Here is a 20,750-nt window from a genome sequence, read left to right as displayed (position 1 = left end):
ACATATGCACTCCACGTTTTGTACAGCATGATAAAAAATTAATGGAGCAGAAATGTCCTTGAAAGTTAAAAGATGCCTGTGAAATTGCAAATGAGGAAGCCAAAAAATCGCCCTTTGCTAAATTGGAGTCCCCTTTCTGCAATTCACCCTGTCAACATGTAATTTGTTTATTTGTCAAATATTCACACATGAGCGGTTTTACTGTCCCCTGTGGGCCTCAGCAGGCAAATTGTAACAGAGCACTCCTTTACAGTGCATTCTGGGTGAGGAAAAATGGAAAAGGATTTTGGTCAGGAAACAACAGATGAAAGCAGGAGAAAAAAAGCTGCAAAAGGCAGCCAGGAGCAAGGAAAAATGCAGTGTCCACAGAAAACACTGCGTCAATAAAATAAAAACGACAATACGACAATGAAGAGGTGGGAGATGGACTAGTACAAGCACAGAGGAAGACCGAACCCTCCTTTTCAAATATGGACTCCTGCCAGTTCATATTGTGGGGTACAAAGATTAGAATTATGTGAGTAATATAAAGAATATAGAGTAAATAAGTAATTCTTTAATATCATTATACAACCTCTATGACTGTACTGACTGATCATCATTTAGCTCTGCAACAAGTTGAAGAAGCATTTTCAAAACTGGGGCTTAACTGATGGCAGGATGCGGCACTTTGTAAGTAAAAAGTAGTGAGCAACGTAAGCAACACACTTTTGTAGTGACACTACAAGAGTGATGCTATGCTTAGATAGCATGTAGCATTGTATAAAATGCTACAAAAGTGACTACTCAAGTATTATTTAAAAAACGCTACATAAGTGACGCTACATAACTGATTTTACGTAAGTGACGCTACTTAAGTGACGCTACTTAAGTGACGCTACTTAAGTGACGATGCGTCAGTGACGCTATGTCAGTTTCCACGTTTTTATGATATTATATCATGCTGCGATATTAGAAGCACAAACAACGGTTTACACTACAAAGTTGCTGTTTTTTACGCCATATTTTGTTGTCAGGAGGGGAAAACTGGTTTGGACATTAGTGCTTTGCACAGCTGCAATCAACTCAGGACCACACATAGCCAACAAGGCTGTGCAGTGGTGCATCAAAGAGACAACATCCATCAATCCCATTGCCTCTGTACACACACAGTACTTAGAAGGCCTGTCCAACATAATGGGACGTCAGTTAACCTCACATCCTGCAAGTGATGTGAGCTCTCTTGTGGCAGGAGGTGATTAGGAAAGATGTAGGGCGTAATAAAGCCAAGATGCTCCAAGGTTCATACAGAGACCTCTTATTAAAATGATAAACAATGACTGCAGTAATGCTTAATGGCGGTAGGAGAACAAAAAAGGGGCTTGCTTTTTTGGGAAAGATGAATATTCTCTTTTCTACAGAAAGCTGTAAAGCAGAGACTCTAATCTCTCTGTCCCCTGCAGTCCCTGACTCTCAGTGATTGTCTCTCAGACACACAAACAAATGCATATTCTTTAAATTCGATTAGATGCCCAGCCTATTATTGATTGAAGCTTGCAGCTCAAAATGAACATTAAATTCACTTTCGAAATCGAGACTGTGAACTTTTGCAAAGACATGAAGTAGTTAGTGCGGAGGCAGAGAGGCCAAACATCTATAAATAGGTTTTGCAAATTCATAAAAAGAAATATACTGATAAGCTGTTTGTTGTGTTATTTTACTTTATGAAAAAACACGATTCTAAGTAAGCCGGTTGTCACTGCGGTAAGAAAAGCAGTGACTATAGTTATAGTCACTGGTTTTTGAAGTGAGGGGACTTTTACTTCATGGTTGCAGAAATAAAAACATGGTTAAGATTCAAGAATGGTTGATACATAGGGTAGGCCATAAAGTCTTTTCCAGACGAGGTGATTAGCAAAACGCTACAGAAACAAACTCTTTTCTTTTTTTTTTACATTTTTCATGGAAAAGATACTGGATGACAAAAACAGTGACTTTTAAAAAACAACAACACAACAGGAGGAGATTGTTTAAAACTCTACTTGCATATGTAAACAGCAAAATCAGCGAAGAGATAAGAGGTGCCACTTTGTCCACAGGGGGCACAAGAATCAATGCTTAACAAAAGTTTCTAACAGGAGTTTTAAAAGGGGATGTACAAAGGTGCCTTTGCTTTAATACAGTGACTACTATTGCAATAAAACATGTCAATTTATTTGCAAAGAATAACTGAGTCCTATGAATGTGTTACTTAAAAACATGTTGTTTTGAAAGATTTCTTCTTTACTCTTTTTTTTAGTAAGGACTGCTCACCCTCTGAACCTACTGACCTCACTCTCTGGGTTGACATCTGCCACATTTTGCTCTCCTGACCTGGTTTGATGTTTTTCCATCCTCATGATCTGGCTGTTGTTCCAAATAGGCAGAGGACCACTCTAGCTGATATTTGAAGCCCTGGTGGATTTATGACAATAGATTTTTTTGTTACCTGCACAGGGGATTATGTGCTCAAATCTCAGGTATTAGTGGGTTTACCAGTAGGATTACACATTGTACCGGATTCACGGTCGGTCCGAACTGATAATGCACCAGTATGGTAGCAAGTATACCTCCAAAAAAGACAGATAAATGAACTCTATCCTGAACTGAAGTGAGGACAGGCAGCAGATGCATTAATCATATCTGAGATTTTTTTTTTTTTGCGCTGTCAAAAGTGGGAGGTTTTCCCTAATGGCCGAGGAATACGTGACTACAGCAAATTTATACCGTGTTCATTGTGCTTCTTACTGAAGATACTGAGGCATTTATCCAACTGGGAAGTCCTTTTTCATTATGATATGAGGGATGTAGCTTTGCACTGAGACTGAGTCTCATTTACATAAACAAATGTAATCTTGTCATGTGGGGCTACTCACATCTTAGAGATTTTGCAAAAGTACTTATCAGAGCTACACAAGTCAGATTTGCATGAAACTCTACATTACAGTCATGATAACTTGAAAGGTTTATTTCCAGTGTAAATACAATACATGTCCTGGGAGCTCCCTGTAACTGTATCTGTATTCCAGGAAAACTACTCCACATAGTTCAATGAAGCTGATATATAAATTTGCAGTTGTTTACAAAAAAATATTGAATTATCTAATCCAACAAACAATACCACTAAAAGTGGTTAACAAGGCAAAGAATAATTTTCCACTCAGTCTTTCAAGTCTTCATTCCAGTATGGACATTATACATTAACGTTGCATATATATAGTTTAAGAGGGTACTGCCTTTGCTTTTCAGCTTTGCAATTAACAGTATTTTCTGAGTCTTATACAAATTAGATCTTATTATTAATAACATAAAAATACAACATAGAAAAATATAGGCATTTTATTTACTTCATTTTATTGTGAAGTTTACATTATTCTGTTTTTCATTCGTATGGGGCAAATCTGAAGAATACAATTACTGATTAATTGACTAAGCAGTTTGAAAGTTTAATTCTTTACGTGTTTGGGCTAAAAATGTCACATTGGGTATGAGGAAGGAGAACCCACATCCAGACTTTAAAAAATATGTATAAACAAAAGATAAAAAAAATGTCAAATAAAATCTTACTTAGAATATCCACTAACACAATCCAAAAAGATCCAACAGAAAACACAAGGGAACCAAGGAGAGCACATAAACAATGGAGACATAAGACATTGGGGCTACAGAAGACAACACAATGATCCAACACACAGGGGAGGAGACACATTGACTAAACATTTCCTTTAATTGTTTCACTCTCCTAATATCTAATTTACTGCCTTTATAGCTTTTATTCATCTTTATTTATTTATTTTACTGTTTTTATCTGCATATCATTAAATGCTTTACCTATATAGATGATTTTATCTCTGTTTTGCTTTTATTTCCCCTTTTTCCTTTTACCCCTTTTTTAATGCTTTATTCTTTTTTTACTGTTTGTAGCCAATTTTTATTCTTTCTTTCCTGTTGGATTTGTAATTGCCTTACTTTCTTGGTCCCTTTGGTCTCAGTTCTTATTCTTGGGTTCTCGTGTTGCCTGTGTTGAATCATTGTTTGGGTCTTGTTTATAATTTTGTTTGAACTCTGTCTGCTGTAGGCTACTCTTTGTGTTTGTTTTTATGCGCCCTTTCTTTTGTGAAGCACTTTGTAAACTGTGGTTTTTAAAAGGTGCTATATAAATAAAGGTATTATTATTAAATACACCTTGAGTAACGAGCAACAGGTGTGAACACAGAACACAGGTGAAACTAATTAGGGTAATCAAGTTGGACGAAACAGGGCAGGAAGTAAAACTAATAACCTTAAATGAGGTCTAGATTTCTCTAGATTTCAACCAGCAGTATAAAGTCACAAAATATGTTATTTTTTCAAATAAATCTGGAAATAGAAGCAAATAGATACACACTGTTCACCTTTACTTATGGAACCATAAACCGCTTTTAACAGTAAAGTAAAACAGCACACTGAGTGAAGCATGCTGACATGATTAGTGAGCATACTTTAATTTAAGTTAATAATTATGGACATTATTGCACAAACAAGGTGGAGTATATGCAAGGATATATACATGCAAGGGTTATCTGTGTTTACACATAAACATATATACTTTTTCATGTATTGGGATCATGCAGTGATGCTGATTGCTGATGGAATGAATGATCTGTGATAGCGCTCCTTCTTGCAGGGTTGCTGTAGCAGTCTGTTTCTCTAGGTTTAAGCTTATTACATGTTATATCTATTATCAAGATGATCAATAATATGTTTTCCTTTAGATATAGTTTTCAATTTGTTAACTTCATTTTCGTGGTCTACTTCCATTTTACTTTGGATAGTCTTTTTTCGTAACCCAAAGCTGTTTCTTTTCTCTGTTCTTTCTTCTGCAGCTTTTTTACATGATGAAGCCAATGACCTCAGAGCTTCAGTTGTTAGCTAATGCTACAATGCATATAAAGATTGTACTTCCTCCTGCTCAGGGGATTGAGGCCATTCTTACTAAAATAAATGTACTAGCTTTCACTAAGTGAATAAAAGCATCCTGAGGGGAAATCTTCTTGATGATTCACTCTTTTAATGCATGTACCAGATACTGACTGTACAATGGCTTTGAATTTTACCTCTCTCCTGGACAGCACATCATCCCCCAGCCTTCTTCTCTGTACTTGTCATTGAAACTAGAATAAAACTCAGAGAACATATGATGAGCATGGACTGCCAAAGAGTTGTCAGGCTGCACAGTAGCTTCACTTCTTTCTGTCTGGCTTCCCTGCAGCTTGACAAGAACTTGGGTTTCACCAAGCCAAGCAGTTGCAGAAAGTCACGGCAAAGAGAAACATCCTGTATCTCGTGTATTAAGGAATTTTAAACTGTCATATATATTAACCTCAGCTATCTTACACAGCTCCTCTGCTCAGCCAGAATGCATTTATCTTAGCCACAGTGTTAAACCTAGGCAGAGACAGGAAAACGGATGCATTTCACTGCAGCAGCGGCTCTCTTGGGGTCAACACATCATTTCATACTGCATGAAGACATAAATACTGACCTCCAGGAAAATCCTCATATATTTCAACCCAGAGCTTATTATAGAAACTCTTGGCCATTGTAAACCTATTCACAGTTTGTCACCTTGTGTCTCTTGAGCACAGATAAGTATTGTCTGTCATAAAATAAAGTGATAATGGCTACAAGGCCACAATGAAATTACAGAGATTATGCATCTTTCCTCTATATCATTAAACCAGCGGCGAACAGATGAAAAGTATGAAACATTTTTTGGCAAATGCAGTTGTAGTAAAAATAAAATATGAAGATGGAGGAAAAAGGCCCATAGAGTATTATGGCCTGCTATTATGGCCCCCCCAATTAATGGACTATTATTTTTGATGTATTACTTCAAACGCATCATGTTGTTGGTGTTTTAATGCAAAGTCTTAATGTGGAAGGTAACCTTAAGTTCAAACTGTAATGTAATCTACAAACCAGACCAAACCAAGACACTCAGACAAACTTCATCAGGTTTGTGGTCCGCCTGGTGAAGTTGGACAGATCTTATCATGTTTTTTTTTTATTTTGGCGTTTATCATGACAAAAGAACTTACATGACAAGAGTGAAGCCTCCAGGTATTTTAATTCTTTGAGATACACAATAAGAGCAATCAGTGTTAGCCTCTTTAGATTTCTTAACAGGTTTTACGGTTGATAAACAACCTTCAACTCTAACCTCTGTGCACAAAATAACAGCAAACACAAGTTAGCCCTTGTGTTAGCTATTTCTGTCAACTAGAAAATGAACTACAATTCAGGTGCAGATCCTGAAACCAGGTTTTGGCAAGCTAGCTAGCCAGCTGTTTTTACTTAATGGAGGAAGTGATATTTAAAATGATAGTTGAAATGTGTCACTATGCTAAAGGCAAAACAGGGTCATGCTATCCAGGCCCCTTCAATAAACACAACCAATCCAATTCCTTTCCAACCCTGACTCTGTTGAGGCAGATGTCTGTCTGACACGAGTCTGATTCTGTTCGAGATTTCTGCCTGTTAAAGGAAGATTATCCTTAGCACTTTAACTTGCTAAATGATGCAAAGTGCTCTGCTCATGGTGGATTAAGATGAGTTCAGACTCAGTCCTGTCTGTAAGATGGGACTGGTTCTTATCCTGTCTTGATGTTGGGTCTTTAAAGTACGGTCTAGAACTGCTTTGTTTATAAAGCATCTTGGGATAACATTTGTTGTGATATGGCCTTATATAAATATGATGGATGGATGGATGGATGGATGGATGGATGGATGGATTGATTGATTGATTGATTGATGTAAGCGATTGGCTGACAGCATAATGCCAACTCTGTATTTGCCCCGAGGATACACAAGGAGTCTCAGAAGAAGATGTCACTATTACAGGCATCTGATCCTTTCTTGCCAGTAAAACATCAGTTCATGCTGAATTATCGCATAAAATAGAATACACCTTTGATGTGAGCCTGACCTCTTTTGGCTTGGTTTGAGTAATTTTCTCATTTTATGATAACTGTGCCCATAGCAGTTTTGCATCTAGTAGCTATAAATTCATAATTCATATTTATGGTTGATTTTTCACCATATCCCAAAGTGGAAATAGTATTTGTATTAATTTTGGGAGGTTTTATTTTTCTTCTTTTTCATCTTCTGTATTTAGGTACCACGATTAAGTCTTGTTTTAGTCTGTTTTACCTTACAAATATCAATTTGAGATTTGTAATTTTGTGATTTCATATGATTTAAATTACTGGAAAAAAAGCTATAGCATAGGCATGGTGATATTGCACATCCAGATTTGTATGTAAGAAAATGCCAGTTTCTAAACCCAGACTTTGAAACAGTTAACATCCTCCTCATCCTGTCAACGACTGAAGAAATATCTTTCTTGTGTTTTCTCTTGCAGTTGGGGGAAGACACCTTTAACCGTGCCAAGCTGTTGAATGTTGGCTACACAGAGGCGTTGAAGGACGGAGAGTACGACTGCTTCATCTTTAGTGACGTGGACCTGATCCCGATGGATGACCGCAACCTCTACCACTGCTACGACCAACCGAGACACTTTGCCATTGCCATGGATAAGTTTGGCTTCAGGTAAGATGATGACTCTCAAACTGACATGAAAAACCTTACATTCACATTAAATCATACTAAGCAATATCAGTCATGAGGCAGAGTGAGAATGCAGAGACTGAAACTGAAGACTAAACTAGCACCATCTAAGCAACCTTCGACTTTTCTTGAGTAACATTTCCTCTGAAGGTCAGTGTATGAACACAGAGGGTAAAAGTTGGGGAGATTCCCGAAGAGCAAATGGATGGAGTTATATCACCATTCACATTGAGCTGAAGTTCTCTGCTTGATACTCTAAAGCCAAGAAATAAATAACAAACGTCCAACTCAAACCAGCTGGATTGAAAGAAACCTGAAGCCTGGACTGAAGAGCTACTCTATGATGAAGTTTTAAAGCTAAACAGTTGGGGACGAGCCTTTTTGACAGTAATATATCCATGTAATATTCAAACAAATAGCTGTATGAAGTAGTGAACCAGATGGACCCGTACCAATCTTTTCAATTAGACTCCATATTTACACTTTTGTGCATATAAAAACATGGAGGTTATGACTTCTGGCATTATCTGCAAAGTTGATGTTTCAGGTTGTGGTGATAGAGCTGCAAAATATAATACAAACAACTACCTTTAGAAATTGATGGCCGTTAGACATCTTGACTGAAAAAATCAGACTTGTGCGACCCGAAAAGTCTATGAAAACACAGCGTTACCTTAAAGGCTTCAGAGTTTACAGCCTGCACTGAATGTTTGCATCCAGTTTTATTTGTGCGTCTTTGCATTATGACACCACTCCTGCCCTTAATTATCTAAAAGCACTGGAAGTATTGATTAATGGACTAAACATTGCTGCTGAATGTGACCCACTCTTCCAAGAGCTGTCAGTCCACAAGATATATCCACTGAAAACACCCCAGGGACTCCAGCAGGTCCCTTATATAAATCTCAATAAGCTAATGCTATCTGGCAACAAACACAACACCAGGTGGTGAGCACCAGGTTTCTAACTTTTTTTAATGGCAGTAAATTACTAACAAGTAGCACCTGAGTCTCTTAGGCTCACAGAAATTAAAGATTAGGAGGATGAAAGCAAAGCTCAGTGGTTTGAGTGACTGGAAGGACACAGAATTGATCTCAGTTAATTGCTGATGTAAAATCCAGATCATTGAAGTAAATAGTTCCCTAAGGTCAAAGCTGTCTGAGTCAGCTACCTTTTTATCCCTTCCTTCAAGTTTTAGCATTTAAAAAAAAGTAAGCAAACAAGAAAGAAACACAGAAGAATAATCAAAGAAAGTTTGTTTCAGGCATCAGGATGCTGGCTTACATGAGAGGGTGGGTTTTTATTTAGCTGAGTCATTTCAGGAGAGAAGAGGTAAACCGTAGCTGCTCTTAAATGTTAAAAAGCTAAAAAAAAAAGCTAAATAGTGGAAATATTGTGGTTAAGAGTCGGCTCATATTAAGTGCTATTCCATTACCTTAGCACCTCACAGCACCAAAGAGCTCTGTGAGCAGACAAGGTCACCCTGAAGTCCATTTGACAACAAGGCTCTTTCAATAACATCCCACGAATTTCATTCTCTTAAGGACTTTATGTGGTGTATTAAATGATTTTACCATTATATCATGCAGGATTTTAAGTGTTTAAGTGCTTGCACACTGTGAGTATGGAGCAGCCCCTTTACAATATGTAACAAAAGGTATGTTAGGTCATTTTTTACTGGCAATGTAAGCAACCTGTATGATGACTTTATGAAGGACTCCACAGGAACAGTCAAGTTTGAAAAAATGTATGAAGTAATTATGAAGTAATGGAGTTGGCAAAAGGTAATAGTGTACTAATAAAGAGGAGAAAGAGGCCACAAGACAATAGAACGTTTCTGCATTGGGCTGAACTTATTCATCTGAATTGAATGAATACATATTATTCTAAACATTTAGACATCATGCCTCATCTGATGTGTACCTACCTATGCACACTGTGGAAATACTCCCAAAAACGATCTACTTCATGTAAAGTAACCCATCAGTTACATAATTAAATATGTTTTATTACAATATTATATTATAAAGATCACAATGTGTTTGTCATAGTTTGATCAGTACAGTATATATTCTTAGGTTTTCAACATTGTGTTTATTAACACTCATTTGCATAAATGTATATCTAACTTCTGCTGCAGATTTTTGTTGATTTTTTTGTTTGTTTGTTTCTTTATCAAAACTATATGGGTACAAAAACAGTAAAGTCTACTAGCATATTAAAAATACAACACAAGCAGTACATGTTCAAAAGGTAGTAGGGTGAACTAATGTCATACTCCCCTATCTTCTATCATTCTAAACACACTAGTATTAAAAGCCAGTGTCAACAAAGACAATGTATTCTTAGTTGACATAGTAAGTTCATCATCTAACCAGTGCTGCCCAAAACTTTATGTAAAATTGTTTGACCGGCTGTGTGAAAAACAGAAGTGGTGAGACCAAGAAAAATGTGTATCATCCAGTGTTTGTTTACCTGTCTTGAAATACAACATGCTGCAAACAAGCAAAGCAGAAGAGTTAAGATGATCCCTTACCTGTCCCTGACACCATTATCATTTTTTTGGCTCTAAAATTTTTGGCATTACATTAAGCATTAATTTCTGTGTAAGATAAGATAAGATAAGATATTCCTTTATTCGTCCCACAACAGGGAAATTTACAGTGTTACAGCAGTAGTAGATAGTGCAAACAACAAAGAGCATATAGAATAGTTATTACTGAAGTTATTAGCAATAAAAAAGTAAATTAGCATTTTCTAAGAAAAGTATGTACAAACTAAATAAGTAAATGTACAATATATTTACAAAACCAGTGATACTGTAAAAAATGTAAGAAATGTTGCCCAGTCTGTAGTTGTGCAACATTGTAAAGAAGCTGTGTTCATAATTATAACACATCTACAAATAAATAATCACAGGAAAATGAAGTTTATGGAACTAAGAGTGTACAGAGATGTGAGTTGTTACAGCAGATGAGTACTTGGTTCATTTTTTTCTTGAAATATTTCCTAAATGTAAAAACTTATGTTCTGCAGACCTCTCCAACTCACCAAAAATCACTTTTTCTCCTAATGGAGAACTTTTTTCCCCAGATCAAACAAGCCATCCCCAAGTAACTTTGTTCCAAAGCCAAGGTGTCCCTTGAAAGTAGGCACTCAGACAAAAACACTTGCTATAACTCTGTCTCACACTTGTGCAGAAACATACGTCTTTTTCTCCTAGTCATCTTTCAACAGTGGGCTGTCATACATTTGACAACACACACAGTATCGGTGTCCAGCCATGCACACACACACGCACGCACGCACGCACGCACGCACGCACGCACGCACGCACGCACGCACGCACGCACGCACACACACAAACACACAAACACACACAAACACACAAACACACAAACACACAAACACACAAACACACAAACACGCATCACCCTCTGGTTAGACTCCAGGCGCTTGTCATGACACTTGCAGCTGACCTCCGTCCAACTTCAGTTGACTTTGGAGAAAAACAGTATAACTGTCCACCCTCTACACACTAACACACACGCACACACACATAAATAAATACACATACAGACATTATACAAGGCTGGTGTTTTCATTGACAGGACACAGACCTTTCATTGTCTAGTTCTATCTGACCATCTGTCTTTCATTGTTCATTTTAATTTGTCTCGTTTTTTTATTCTGTCATCATTACAGCCTGAGCACAGAGTGGCACGAAGCTCTTGTTGGATTCTCTATTTTTCTCTCCGCCTCCCCGATGACTCCCACTTTTGGGAAACTCATGAAAATATGTGTAAACATTTCACCTGGTGAACATTTACAATTAGTTTGGGGCCTGCTCATGGGTGTGGCAAATACCTCAGGGGAAGCCCCTTAAAATTTACAAAAAAGGGTCCCCTTGGTGGTTACTTTCACCTACATGTATGACATTTAGTAGGCATGTGCGGATGGATGAGACTTCCAAAAAAGCCTCTTGCAGCCATATCGTAACTCCAACAATGAATAGGCCATTTTTGATAAATTCGCAAAGATTGGTCATTTTTTTGTCCATTGCCAGAGGTCATACTTGGATTTCCCCGCCCCTCTATGTGTCCAAAAATGTGAGATATGTTCAGCACTGTTTGCAGGCTAACTTCTTTATTTTCTTTGTGTAATTTTCTCCTCTTTCATCATTTCACACCTTACTCATTCACCTGTGGCGTGTATTTTTTTAATGACTTCCTAAGTGTTCATTTGGTAATTGCAGTTTGAAATGAGTACTAGGATGATCTAACATTTCTATTGGAACGTGCAATAAAAAAATTTCAAGTATGCAGCGTGATCAGGTTACTATATGCAGCAACACAATACCACTTTACACCAGGTCAGTTTGTCCTTATTGAGGGGATTTTATATTTTAATGGATCATGCACTTATAGTTAAAAAGCAGCCATGAATTATCCACTTTGAAATGCATCAAAGACAAGACGCATTAGGAGACGATCTGAATGCATAAAACACTCTGGGATGTTATTCAAATGTAAATTATGTCGTCTCCACAAGCTGCATACTGAAGACAAAACTCCTCCTCTAATGTATTTCATTATGTAACGCTGCTGTTCATGATTCACTTTCTATCAACAAATTACTATCTGAGTGGGTATTTAGTAGAAATGCAGAGAAATCATTGTGCTATTATTTCTCCAGATGAGTCATTTAGGATGAAGTAATTTAATAGGTGGGAATGATTGTTTTTGTATTGATAATAATGGGATCATTATTGGAGCATGTACCAAACGAGCATACTTCCACATTTTAAGAGTGTTACTGAATGTTAGCTTGGGCATCTTTGCATCACCACTAGTCTCCATTATAATAATTATTTTTCACACATTGGACCTTTGTTGATTAATTGCACCCCAGCAATTTGAATTTTTACATTTTGTAATGTTGATTATACTTCCAACATGGGATACAATGCTATAAGAAATGTGTATTTGATGTCATGACTAAGCCTTGACAGAGAAAATGTCAATCTAAATACATTTACACAGTTTTTTTCTTTTTTAGTAGGCTTGAGACAACTAACTCAGTGTCATCTTTAGGTGTTAAATTGATGTTAAGTTAGCTCCAACTAGCATTATTGACATTAGCATTTTTCTAATTTGAAAACCATTGAGATTCCATGATTAGACTGATTTTGTTTATCGCTGATGTTAAGCTCTCTTTATAATTTACTCTTCCCTTTTGTTTCTCTTTAGCTTGACAAACGAGGCTGTTAAGAGTAATTTTTATCTTGTTTTTCATTATTAAATATGTTTCTATTTGCCCATATCAGACACTGGATATTTTCTTGCCTTTCTGTCTTTGTGCCATGAAGACACACACTAAATTTTCTTTGAAGTTACATCTTCAATCAATCAGAGTAGGTCTAGACCGTACTCTGTTATATTTTTATCAAAGACCCAACATCCAGACAGGATAAGATCCAGTCCCATCTTACAGACAGGACTCAGTCTGATCTCATCTTAATCCACCATGAGCAGAGCACTTTGCAGCATTTAGCAAGTTACAGCGGCAAGGACAAACTCCCTTTAATAGGCAGAAACCTTGAGCAGAATCAGACTCATGTTAGACAGACATCTGCTGAGACCGCGTTGGAGACAGGGATAGAGGGAGAAGAAGAGAGAAAGATGATAGTGGTGAGACGGATAGTAATAGTTGTAGCAGATGGAGTCTGGCACAATCACAGCAGCAGCTTAGAGGAACCTACGAGACAAGGGAGCTCAGGAAGGTCTATGGTTGGTAACTTTAATGGGACAGGAAGAGTTAGAGTAAGTGATAGACAGACAGAGAAGAGAGTAGGGAAAGATAGGATCCCAGTGAGTCAGTTCCTCTAGCAGTCTTAGTCTATAGCAGCAGAACTAAGAGCTGGTCCAAACCTGAGCCTGCCCTAACTTTATCAAAAAGAAAAGTTTGAAGCCTACTCTTAAAAGTAGAGAGGGTGTCTGCCTCCCCGTCCCTGACTGGTAGATGATTTGAAAGGAGAGGTGCCTGAAATTTTGACAGAGGGTGAAATGCAGCCGAGCAGAGACCCAAGGCTGCCAATGATCACACCTTACCTTGTTATTTCATTATTCTAACATAAAATGCTACATAAATTGAAATGTAATTTGCTCTTGCTCCTTTTATAAACCCCTCCCTTTTCTCATCTTTCTACCTACCTAAACTCATCTGGTCCTCTCTTGTCTCCTGCAGGCTGCCGTACGCAGGATACTTCGGAGGAGTTTCAGGCCTTAGTAAAAAACAGTTTCTGAAGATAAACGGCTTCCCAAATGAGTACTGGGGCTGGGGAGGAGAGGACGACGACATCTACAACAGGTAACTCAGGCTGCTGGTATTTTTTTTATATTTAAAGTAAAAGTAGTGTACAGAGCCGGGTTTTTTTTTTAAATTCTTAGTATTTTGTCATTAGTTGAGCCTACAGAAGAAAATCTGTGTTAAAGCATCTGTCAGGGTTATGTCCATGGAAGAAAACGCTTCTCAAGCCTCCAACTGCAAAACAATCACACAGTACACACAGTCCCACACGTTCATGTGCAAACAAATATTATCATCATTTCAGCCTTGACTGCAGATTGTTGCAGTAAAAAAAAGTGCTGAAATCAAGTCTTTCAAATGAAAGTTCTGCTGGAGCTCCTCATTTAGTGGGTGATTTATTGTAATTGTTCAGAGAAGGGGAATGATTAGCAAATAAATTAACCTTTAGAAGCACTTCAGTTGGAGTTTAATGACTCGCTCAAGTTCACCAATAATATTCATGTGAGAGTGAACTGAAGTCAGATCTGGAGAGGAGAGTATTAGTCTGACAGTGGGACACAAACAAGACTTAATACTGCTGGAATAACTCGAACCACTTACTGCTCCATTAGCTCGATTTATTGTGCATTCGGACAGTTGTTTGGACTGAAAATGTGTTATATCACTAAATAATGAAACTACCTGTAAATTCACATTCATTATAGGTAACATTTTCTACAAATGCTCTGCTCAGGATGAGACAAACTGGAAATTTTTACTTCAAGCTGCATTTGAGGTTGCCAAAAACTTTTAATGACAGAAGAAATTGTCAGTTGCTGTGCCAAACAAGCTTCAAAAGAAATGTTGAATTTGGTCACATTTGTATTCAGTGAATCAGGCCTGGGTCCTAATTAAAAACACACACACAGCAGGCCATGACAAGCCTCCGTCTTAAATCTATCTCTTTTCTTTGTTCCTGTTTTTCTCTCTCTTTCTCTCACTGTGAAAATTCACTTCCTCATTTCAGTGTAACAGCATCAGAAGAAAAAAACAAAACAGCTCCTCAAAATTGCTGTTTTTGTGGACTATGTCGGTCAGCTGTGTTCAGAAGATTACAGTTGTTTGTCAGTGTCTAGCAGGATGTGATAAAAGAGATCTATGCGTAGTTTACTCAGAAGTTATGTTGTGAATGTGGATGTGTGTCTTTGTGTGTGTTTGTGCACAATTATGTGCTCAAGGATGACGGATAAAATTCAACCTCTAACTTTTTTATTGGTTGACAGCTTCAGTCGGTCATTAGATGCTTTAGATTTCCCCAGGGATTTTCTACTCCCTGGTTTCTGGAGATTTCAGCTTCTTTGAGATGTGAGATGGCGTGTGGAAAGATCGTAGAAGTCTCTGATTTTTAAGGAAAACTGTAAATCGGTCGGACATTGAGTATCATCCTTGGACATGAGGTTTCTCTGAGGCTTTCTCTTCCTTGTCCGTTAAATGAGTCTGTGTTATGTAGCTGAACTTCTCACTTGACTGCCAGGCATTATCTGGCAGTTCCAGGAGAACGGCTAATTGAATTTCCTCTGGATTTCCAAGATTGTTCATGGTCTCTTATTTTAATGACTTTGATTGGGCATCATTGTTGCTTTTAAGTTAAAGATGCTGATCCTGTTGTCGATTTGGCACAGTGTGTCCCTGAACAGAATCCATCCTCCAGCATCTTCAATCTCCCTCCTTACTTTTTGCAAGCTGATTTTGAACCATGTTACCCAGTTTCATTGTTGCTGAAATACTTCTTCTGTATCATTGACTCCTAAGTCCACCGTGAAAGAATTAGAGATGTGCAGCTTTAGTCAACTAAACTATCTAATGTTGTCACCATAGACCGTCTAATACATGGATGTAGCCTCAGTGTTGGAAAACCTGACCCAACTACACTTCACTTACGGTCACCTTAGCAAGAGGCAAAGAATTGGAGCTGAGGCGGGCCTGAACCTCTTCATTAACAGTTGCAGTGTCCCCGTCTGTCAGTCACGTCAGCAGTGCCTTTAATCATTCAAAGTGTATCCCTAATATCTTACAGCTTTAGATATGCTTTAGAAATCATTTTTTTTGTTGTAAAGATGTTTGTATTAATGGTATGTATGTGGTTTCCAGTATTTCTGGAGCCAGCCTCATGTGGACACTGGAGAAACTGTAGTTTCAAGCACTTGAAGTTGCTGCTTGTTTGTTACCCTCACTAATCGGCATCAGAATTATGACTCTATTTAACAAATTGTTAATGTTTTTATTATTATAGGTCCAATATGCCAATCCAATGTAGTGTCTAAGTAGTAGTGCAGCCACCCACCACTAGCCCCGGTCAGTCATAATGCTACAATGCCCTACAACCCGGATGTAAACAAGCACACATGACAGAGGACATCTAGTTGCGCTGTGCAGCTCAGCAGTATTTTGGTCTAGAACACAGAGATAAAGTTGTATACAGAATGTGTGTGGTTAAACTAGCATATAGCCAATCCACCTGAGCAGTGCATAACCGGAATGTGCCTACATGTGGACGTTAACCTGCAAGGACTGAAGGCTGGAGGTGCTAGCTCTGCTTGTATTAGCTACAGTCAGTAAACCAATTTTACATTGTTTACCCACAGACTCCTTGACCCTGTTTTTGGGGGGTTTTATTGTTGCAATTTTAAATAAATTATAAAAAAATGATGCTTATTTTTGACTGTTTTCTGAGTGTTTGTTATCTTTAGACGATCAGTTCATCAGAATTCAAATTTAAACAACTGGGAAATAAGTCGCCTCTCCAGTCACCCTGGAGAGAATGAGAATCATCATCAACTCTTTAGTTTTTCTTTAGTATGATGTTGATGTTTTTATGTACATTCCTGATAAATATGAGCTTCCTCATTTATCAGCAAGCTTCAAAGTGTGAACAAAACAGACACAAAATGTTTTATAACTCTCGCTCACTTTGCAGCTCACTAGGTCCATAGCTATATTGCTGTTTACACCCTGGGAACTGTTCTTCCAAGACATCATTACTCCTGAACTAGAGAGAGATGCAGTTGTCTGGAGTTTGCTGAAAGTGGGACCCACAGTGTGTTAGCCTTTGAAACCCCCTGCTGTACAATATACAAGACCACAGAAAAACCTTTTGAAATAGAAACAGGAGAACAAATTTGTCCCCTGGTGAGATCCAATGTGTTTGCTTTTTGTTCTGTTTTTGTGATAAAACCATTCATTTATCATCTGATACACGCTGAAATTTAGTTCAGCCATATAGCACAAGTTATATTACCAGCATACAGTATCAGCACAATCCAATGAGAAGTTTTGCAGCTACAGCCTTACTTAACGGTGTCCTGTACAATAAAATATAGCTGCTGAAGTCAGTTGGCTTTAGTCAGCATACCTTACATTAACATTGCTGCTCTGTAACTGACATTCATGAGCCAAGGCTGCATTTTATATCTCATGCATAAGACATTACATTAGCAGGAGGTCATTAAGGGGTCCTCATTGGTCTGTGGCCTCAATTGACCATAATGCAATTCCACCATCTTGCATTTTATGTGGGTATATATTCTATTGTGTCTTGGCCTGAACATTTTGGAACATTTCTGCAGCAGTGGAAGGAAAGGCAGAATATCAACATTGTAAGTTAAACTACAGTACAGGTTGCAGTTTAAGGGAAAGTGAGTGCACCAAAAAACTTTTCATTTGCAACATGCTCGGGTACAGCAGAGGTGAACCATTAACTGTGCTGCGTGTTTGCAACATATTGAGCGTACAGATGGACGATTTAGAGAGAAGTGCCTCAGCAGTTGTTTGGGAAGTTTTTGGATAAAGTTGGTGTTTCAACATGAACCTGGGTCACTCTGTAAAATTACACAATCCAATCCAAGCTGACTGTAAGTGTTGCATCCTGTAGACTACAGACCAATGTGGCAAATTGCTCTGCATTAACAGGATGTATCTGTAAACAGTTGGCTGTTTTTGTCTTGTGACCTCCTGTTGTCATTTTCTTTTAAAACCTTTGCTACTGTACCTTTAAGCAGCTCTGCAGTATTTAAGTTCTGATCCTTGTGGTTGTAGAAATATTATTAAACTGAGATTTTTAAATTATTCTTTATTAAATTTTTTATTAAAGATCTGTTTATTTTAATTTGTACACATTATATACAGAAGATCAATTTAAACAATTTAGACAATTGATATTTTTCTTGTAAAGGAAAACTAAATTTTGTAGATAAGTGAAAAACATAGTTGATGAAAAAAACAACATAACAATGATTATGATAATAAATGTAATAATTTAAAATACAGGATACATAAAAAGAGAAGAGAAAAAAATACAAAATGATAATAATAAAAATGCAATAAAATAAATAGGTTTTAAATGATTCTTTAAAAATGTAAAACATGAATAATCTTCATTTGCACAGCTTTCATGTGCTCAATTGACTGCATTAACAGGCTTTAATTTACAAGTATAGAAATGAGTCATGTCAAACGATTCATTTAAGTGCATTTAATCGTATGATTGTCCTTAGCTAATTTTTGGCCTATTGTAAATTTAACCTAAAGGAATGTTTTAAAAGTTTTAATAGTCTTAGCAATATAGGAGTGGGCAAACATCATTGTGTTTGCAGATGTATGATTACTATTATTGCAACAATCCAAAACAATGACCAACTGTCCAGAATATTTTCCAGGAAAACCTAAAAAAAAAAAAAAATTAAAAGCATGGCACAGTTAATGCAATAACTTTGACAGCCCTAATAAAATTAAAACGCAGAAATACCCACAGTGCATTAGGCCAGCGCAAGGGAAAGTGTACCATGAATCTCACTGTGTACGCTATCAGTTTTATAGTTTTCAAAAATCTTTGTATATTTCCTCTTGTATATTTGTTTGCAGCGGTGGATCAGTGGTTGAATCATACCAGTACATATATCAGCAAGGTTTCCCATCAACACGAGGTAATGATAAGGATTGACTGTTTAGGGTTATGATAACTTTTCTTCTCCTTAGTTTTTCCTCATCCTTTCTGCTTGTTGTTTTTAGCATGAGTCAGCCTCGTAATTATTTAATGACATTTCATATTGCTGAAATAAGCCAATAAAGCAGAGCATGAAAGTTATTATTATATTTTTTTTTTGCCTTGCTTCTCTCTTTCACACCCCCTCCCACCATCTACCTTGGCATGTCAGGGCTGATGTGTTTTTAAGCCTTTCACGAAGCAATCAAAGGGGAAAATGCCCATGAAAACACACATGGACAAACTGTTGAAAGAAGTAGTGTGTGTGGATGTAGGTGAGGCCATTGAACCAAGCAAAACACTCTCCTATCTACTTTTATTTTTTGAGCTCCTGCTTTAAAAGTTTTGTGTTTCTTTTGTCTGACTTGAAATGTAGAAGTTGACTACTAAATGGGATGCAATAAAATTTGGTGATATATTTATTGTGATCAGTCCATGAATTACTTGATGCTTGATGCATGGTGTAAGATTTTTGGTGTCAGAGCGATTTGGTTTTTCATTTGCTATCACGTGATGTGGCACAATTCTTTGTCAGCTGGCTTTTGGTCATGTAGGGAAATGCAAGAGAGGCCCCAGTGCAGTCCTGCAAAGCAGGTGATCAGAGAGAGACAGATGCAGCTGGTTGCTGCATTTCCAGTTTTTTTGGCGTCATTAACAAGCCTCACACACACCCCTACGGGTCACCTGTTGTGATAATGGAACATTCAAAATGCAGGTTGTGTCATTTGACTGACTGCTGATCAGACACAGACAGGTATAAAAAAAACTGTATGAATCAGGGAAGGACACGGCTACACTTCTTAAAGAGGACAGGTACAGGACTGTAGGAGTCAGGTGTGGATGCTAAAGGTGCCCAGCTTAGAACAATCCTCTGCAGAAAAAAACAAGTAGGGCTTGCCCTCTAGCTTGATTGTAGACCCCATTTCATTTATTATTTTCGAAACTGAGGTGTCATTTGTATGACATGTAATGTTCAAATAGGTTTACACTGTAGATACAAGCTAAATGAAAAAACAAGCTTGCTGTACTGCTTCCTCAGTGCTCTCAGTAAAACAGTTACAGGAGAACAGTACAGGGAGATTTGAAAGAACAGGGGTATAGATCAGAGAGTGTGGCGTTTTCTCTGCTGTTACCAAAGTTCATAGGCTGCAGCCGAGCTGTCTCTCAGCTTGGCGTCCAGTCAGTGTCCTTGAAAGTGACACTGACCCTCCATCTGCTCGCTCCATAGAAATCAACTAAATGACTAAACTGCTCTTTACTCACCCCTCCTTCACTCTTTTCTTACTCTCCTCTTCTCCTCTAACTCTGCACATCTTGTTTCTTATCGCCCTCTCTCTCTTCCCCTCCAGCAGTTTCCCTTTTTATGCTGGTTTTGATGCCACAGACCGCGGCACTGCCACTGCCTGAAATTGGTCCTGCTAGTGTCACGCCGGCCCCTGGAGGGAACTAGCTGTCTGTGCTGCTCAGTGTGGCCCGAGCCTGTGGCAGGGCGGACACATGCCACTTACACAACTGCCAGTGCCACTTGCCCCCTCCCACCCACTGTCGAAAAAAAGTTGGCAGGTATTACTGAGAGAGGAAGGGTTTCACGCTCACCCTCCCTGAACAGGCAGAAGAAGCCTCAGGCAAAAACTGTACCTATCCCAGGGGGCTTCTATGACAGAGCGGCCTTACTTTGCTTGCTCACTTTCTTCCTCACCCCTCTACTCTTTTCCCTCAAAACCTCCCCGTTGTGGTTTACAACAGAACCTGAACCAGAGTCTTGTACACATGCCGCCACCGCAGAGCGAGGACC

The 20,750-nt window shown here is 38.0% G+C and overlaps 1 protein-coding gene across 3 annotated transcripts in view; it reads left to right on the top strand.

Moving 5' to 3' along the window:
* b4galt2 (UDP-Gal:betaGlcNAc beta 1,4- galactosyltransferase, polypeptide 2) overlaps positions 1-20,750 on the top strand; it is a 221,180-nt gene that overhangs the window by 160,915 nt on the left and 39,515 nt on the right. For all 3 annotated transcript variants that reach the window (XM_034703800.1, XM_034703802.1, XM_034703801.1), the window contains 2 exons: positions 7,421-7,608; positions 13,873-13,995. In XM_034703800.1, the coding sequence (XP_034559691.1) occupies positions 7,421-7,608; positions 13,873-13,995 (311 nt within the window). The remainder of the gene's footprint in view (positions 1-7,420; positions 7,609-13,872; positions 13,996-20,750) is intronic.

Source organism: Notolabrus celidotus, chromosome 15 (assembly GCF_009762535.1).
Source record: "Notolabrus celidotus isolate fNotCel1 chromosome 15, fNotCel1.pri, whole genome shotgun sequence".
Lineage (NCBI taxonomy): Eukaryota > Metazoa > Chordata > Actinopteri > Labriformes > Labridae > Notolabrus > Notolabrus celidotus.
Note: the sequence above shows the minus strand (reverse complement) of the source record. Positions and strands in the feature narration are given on the sequence as shown.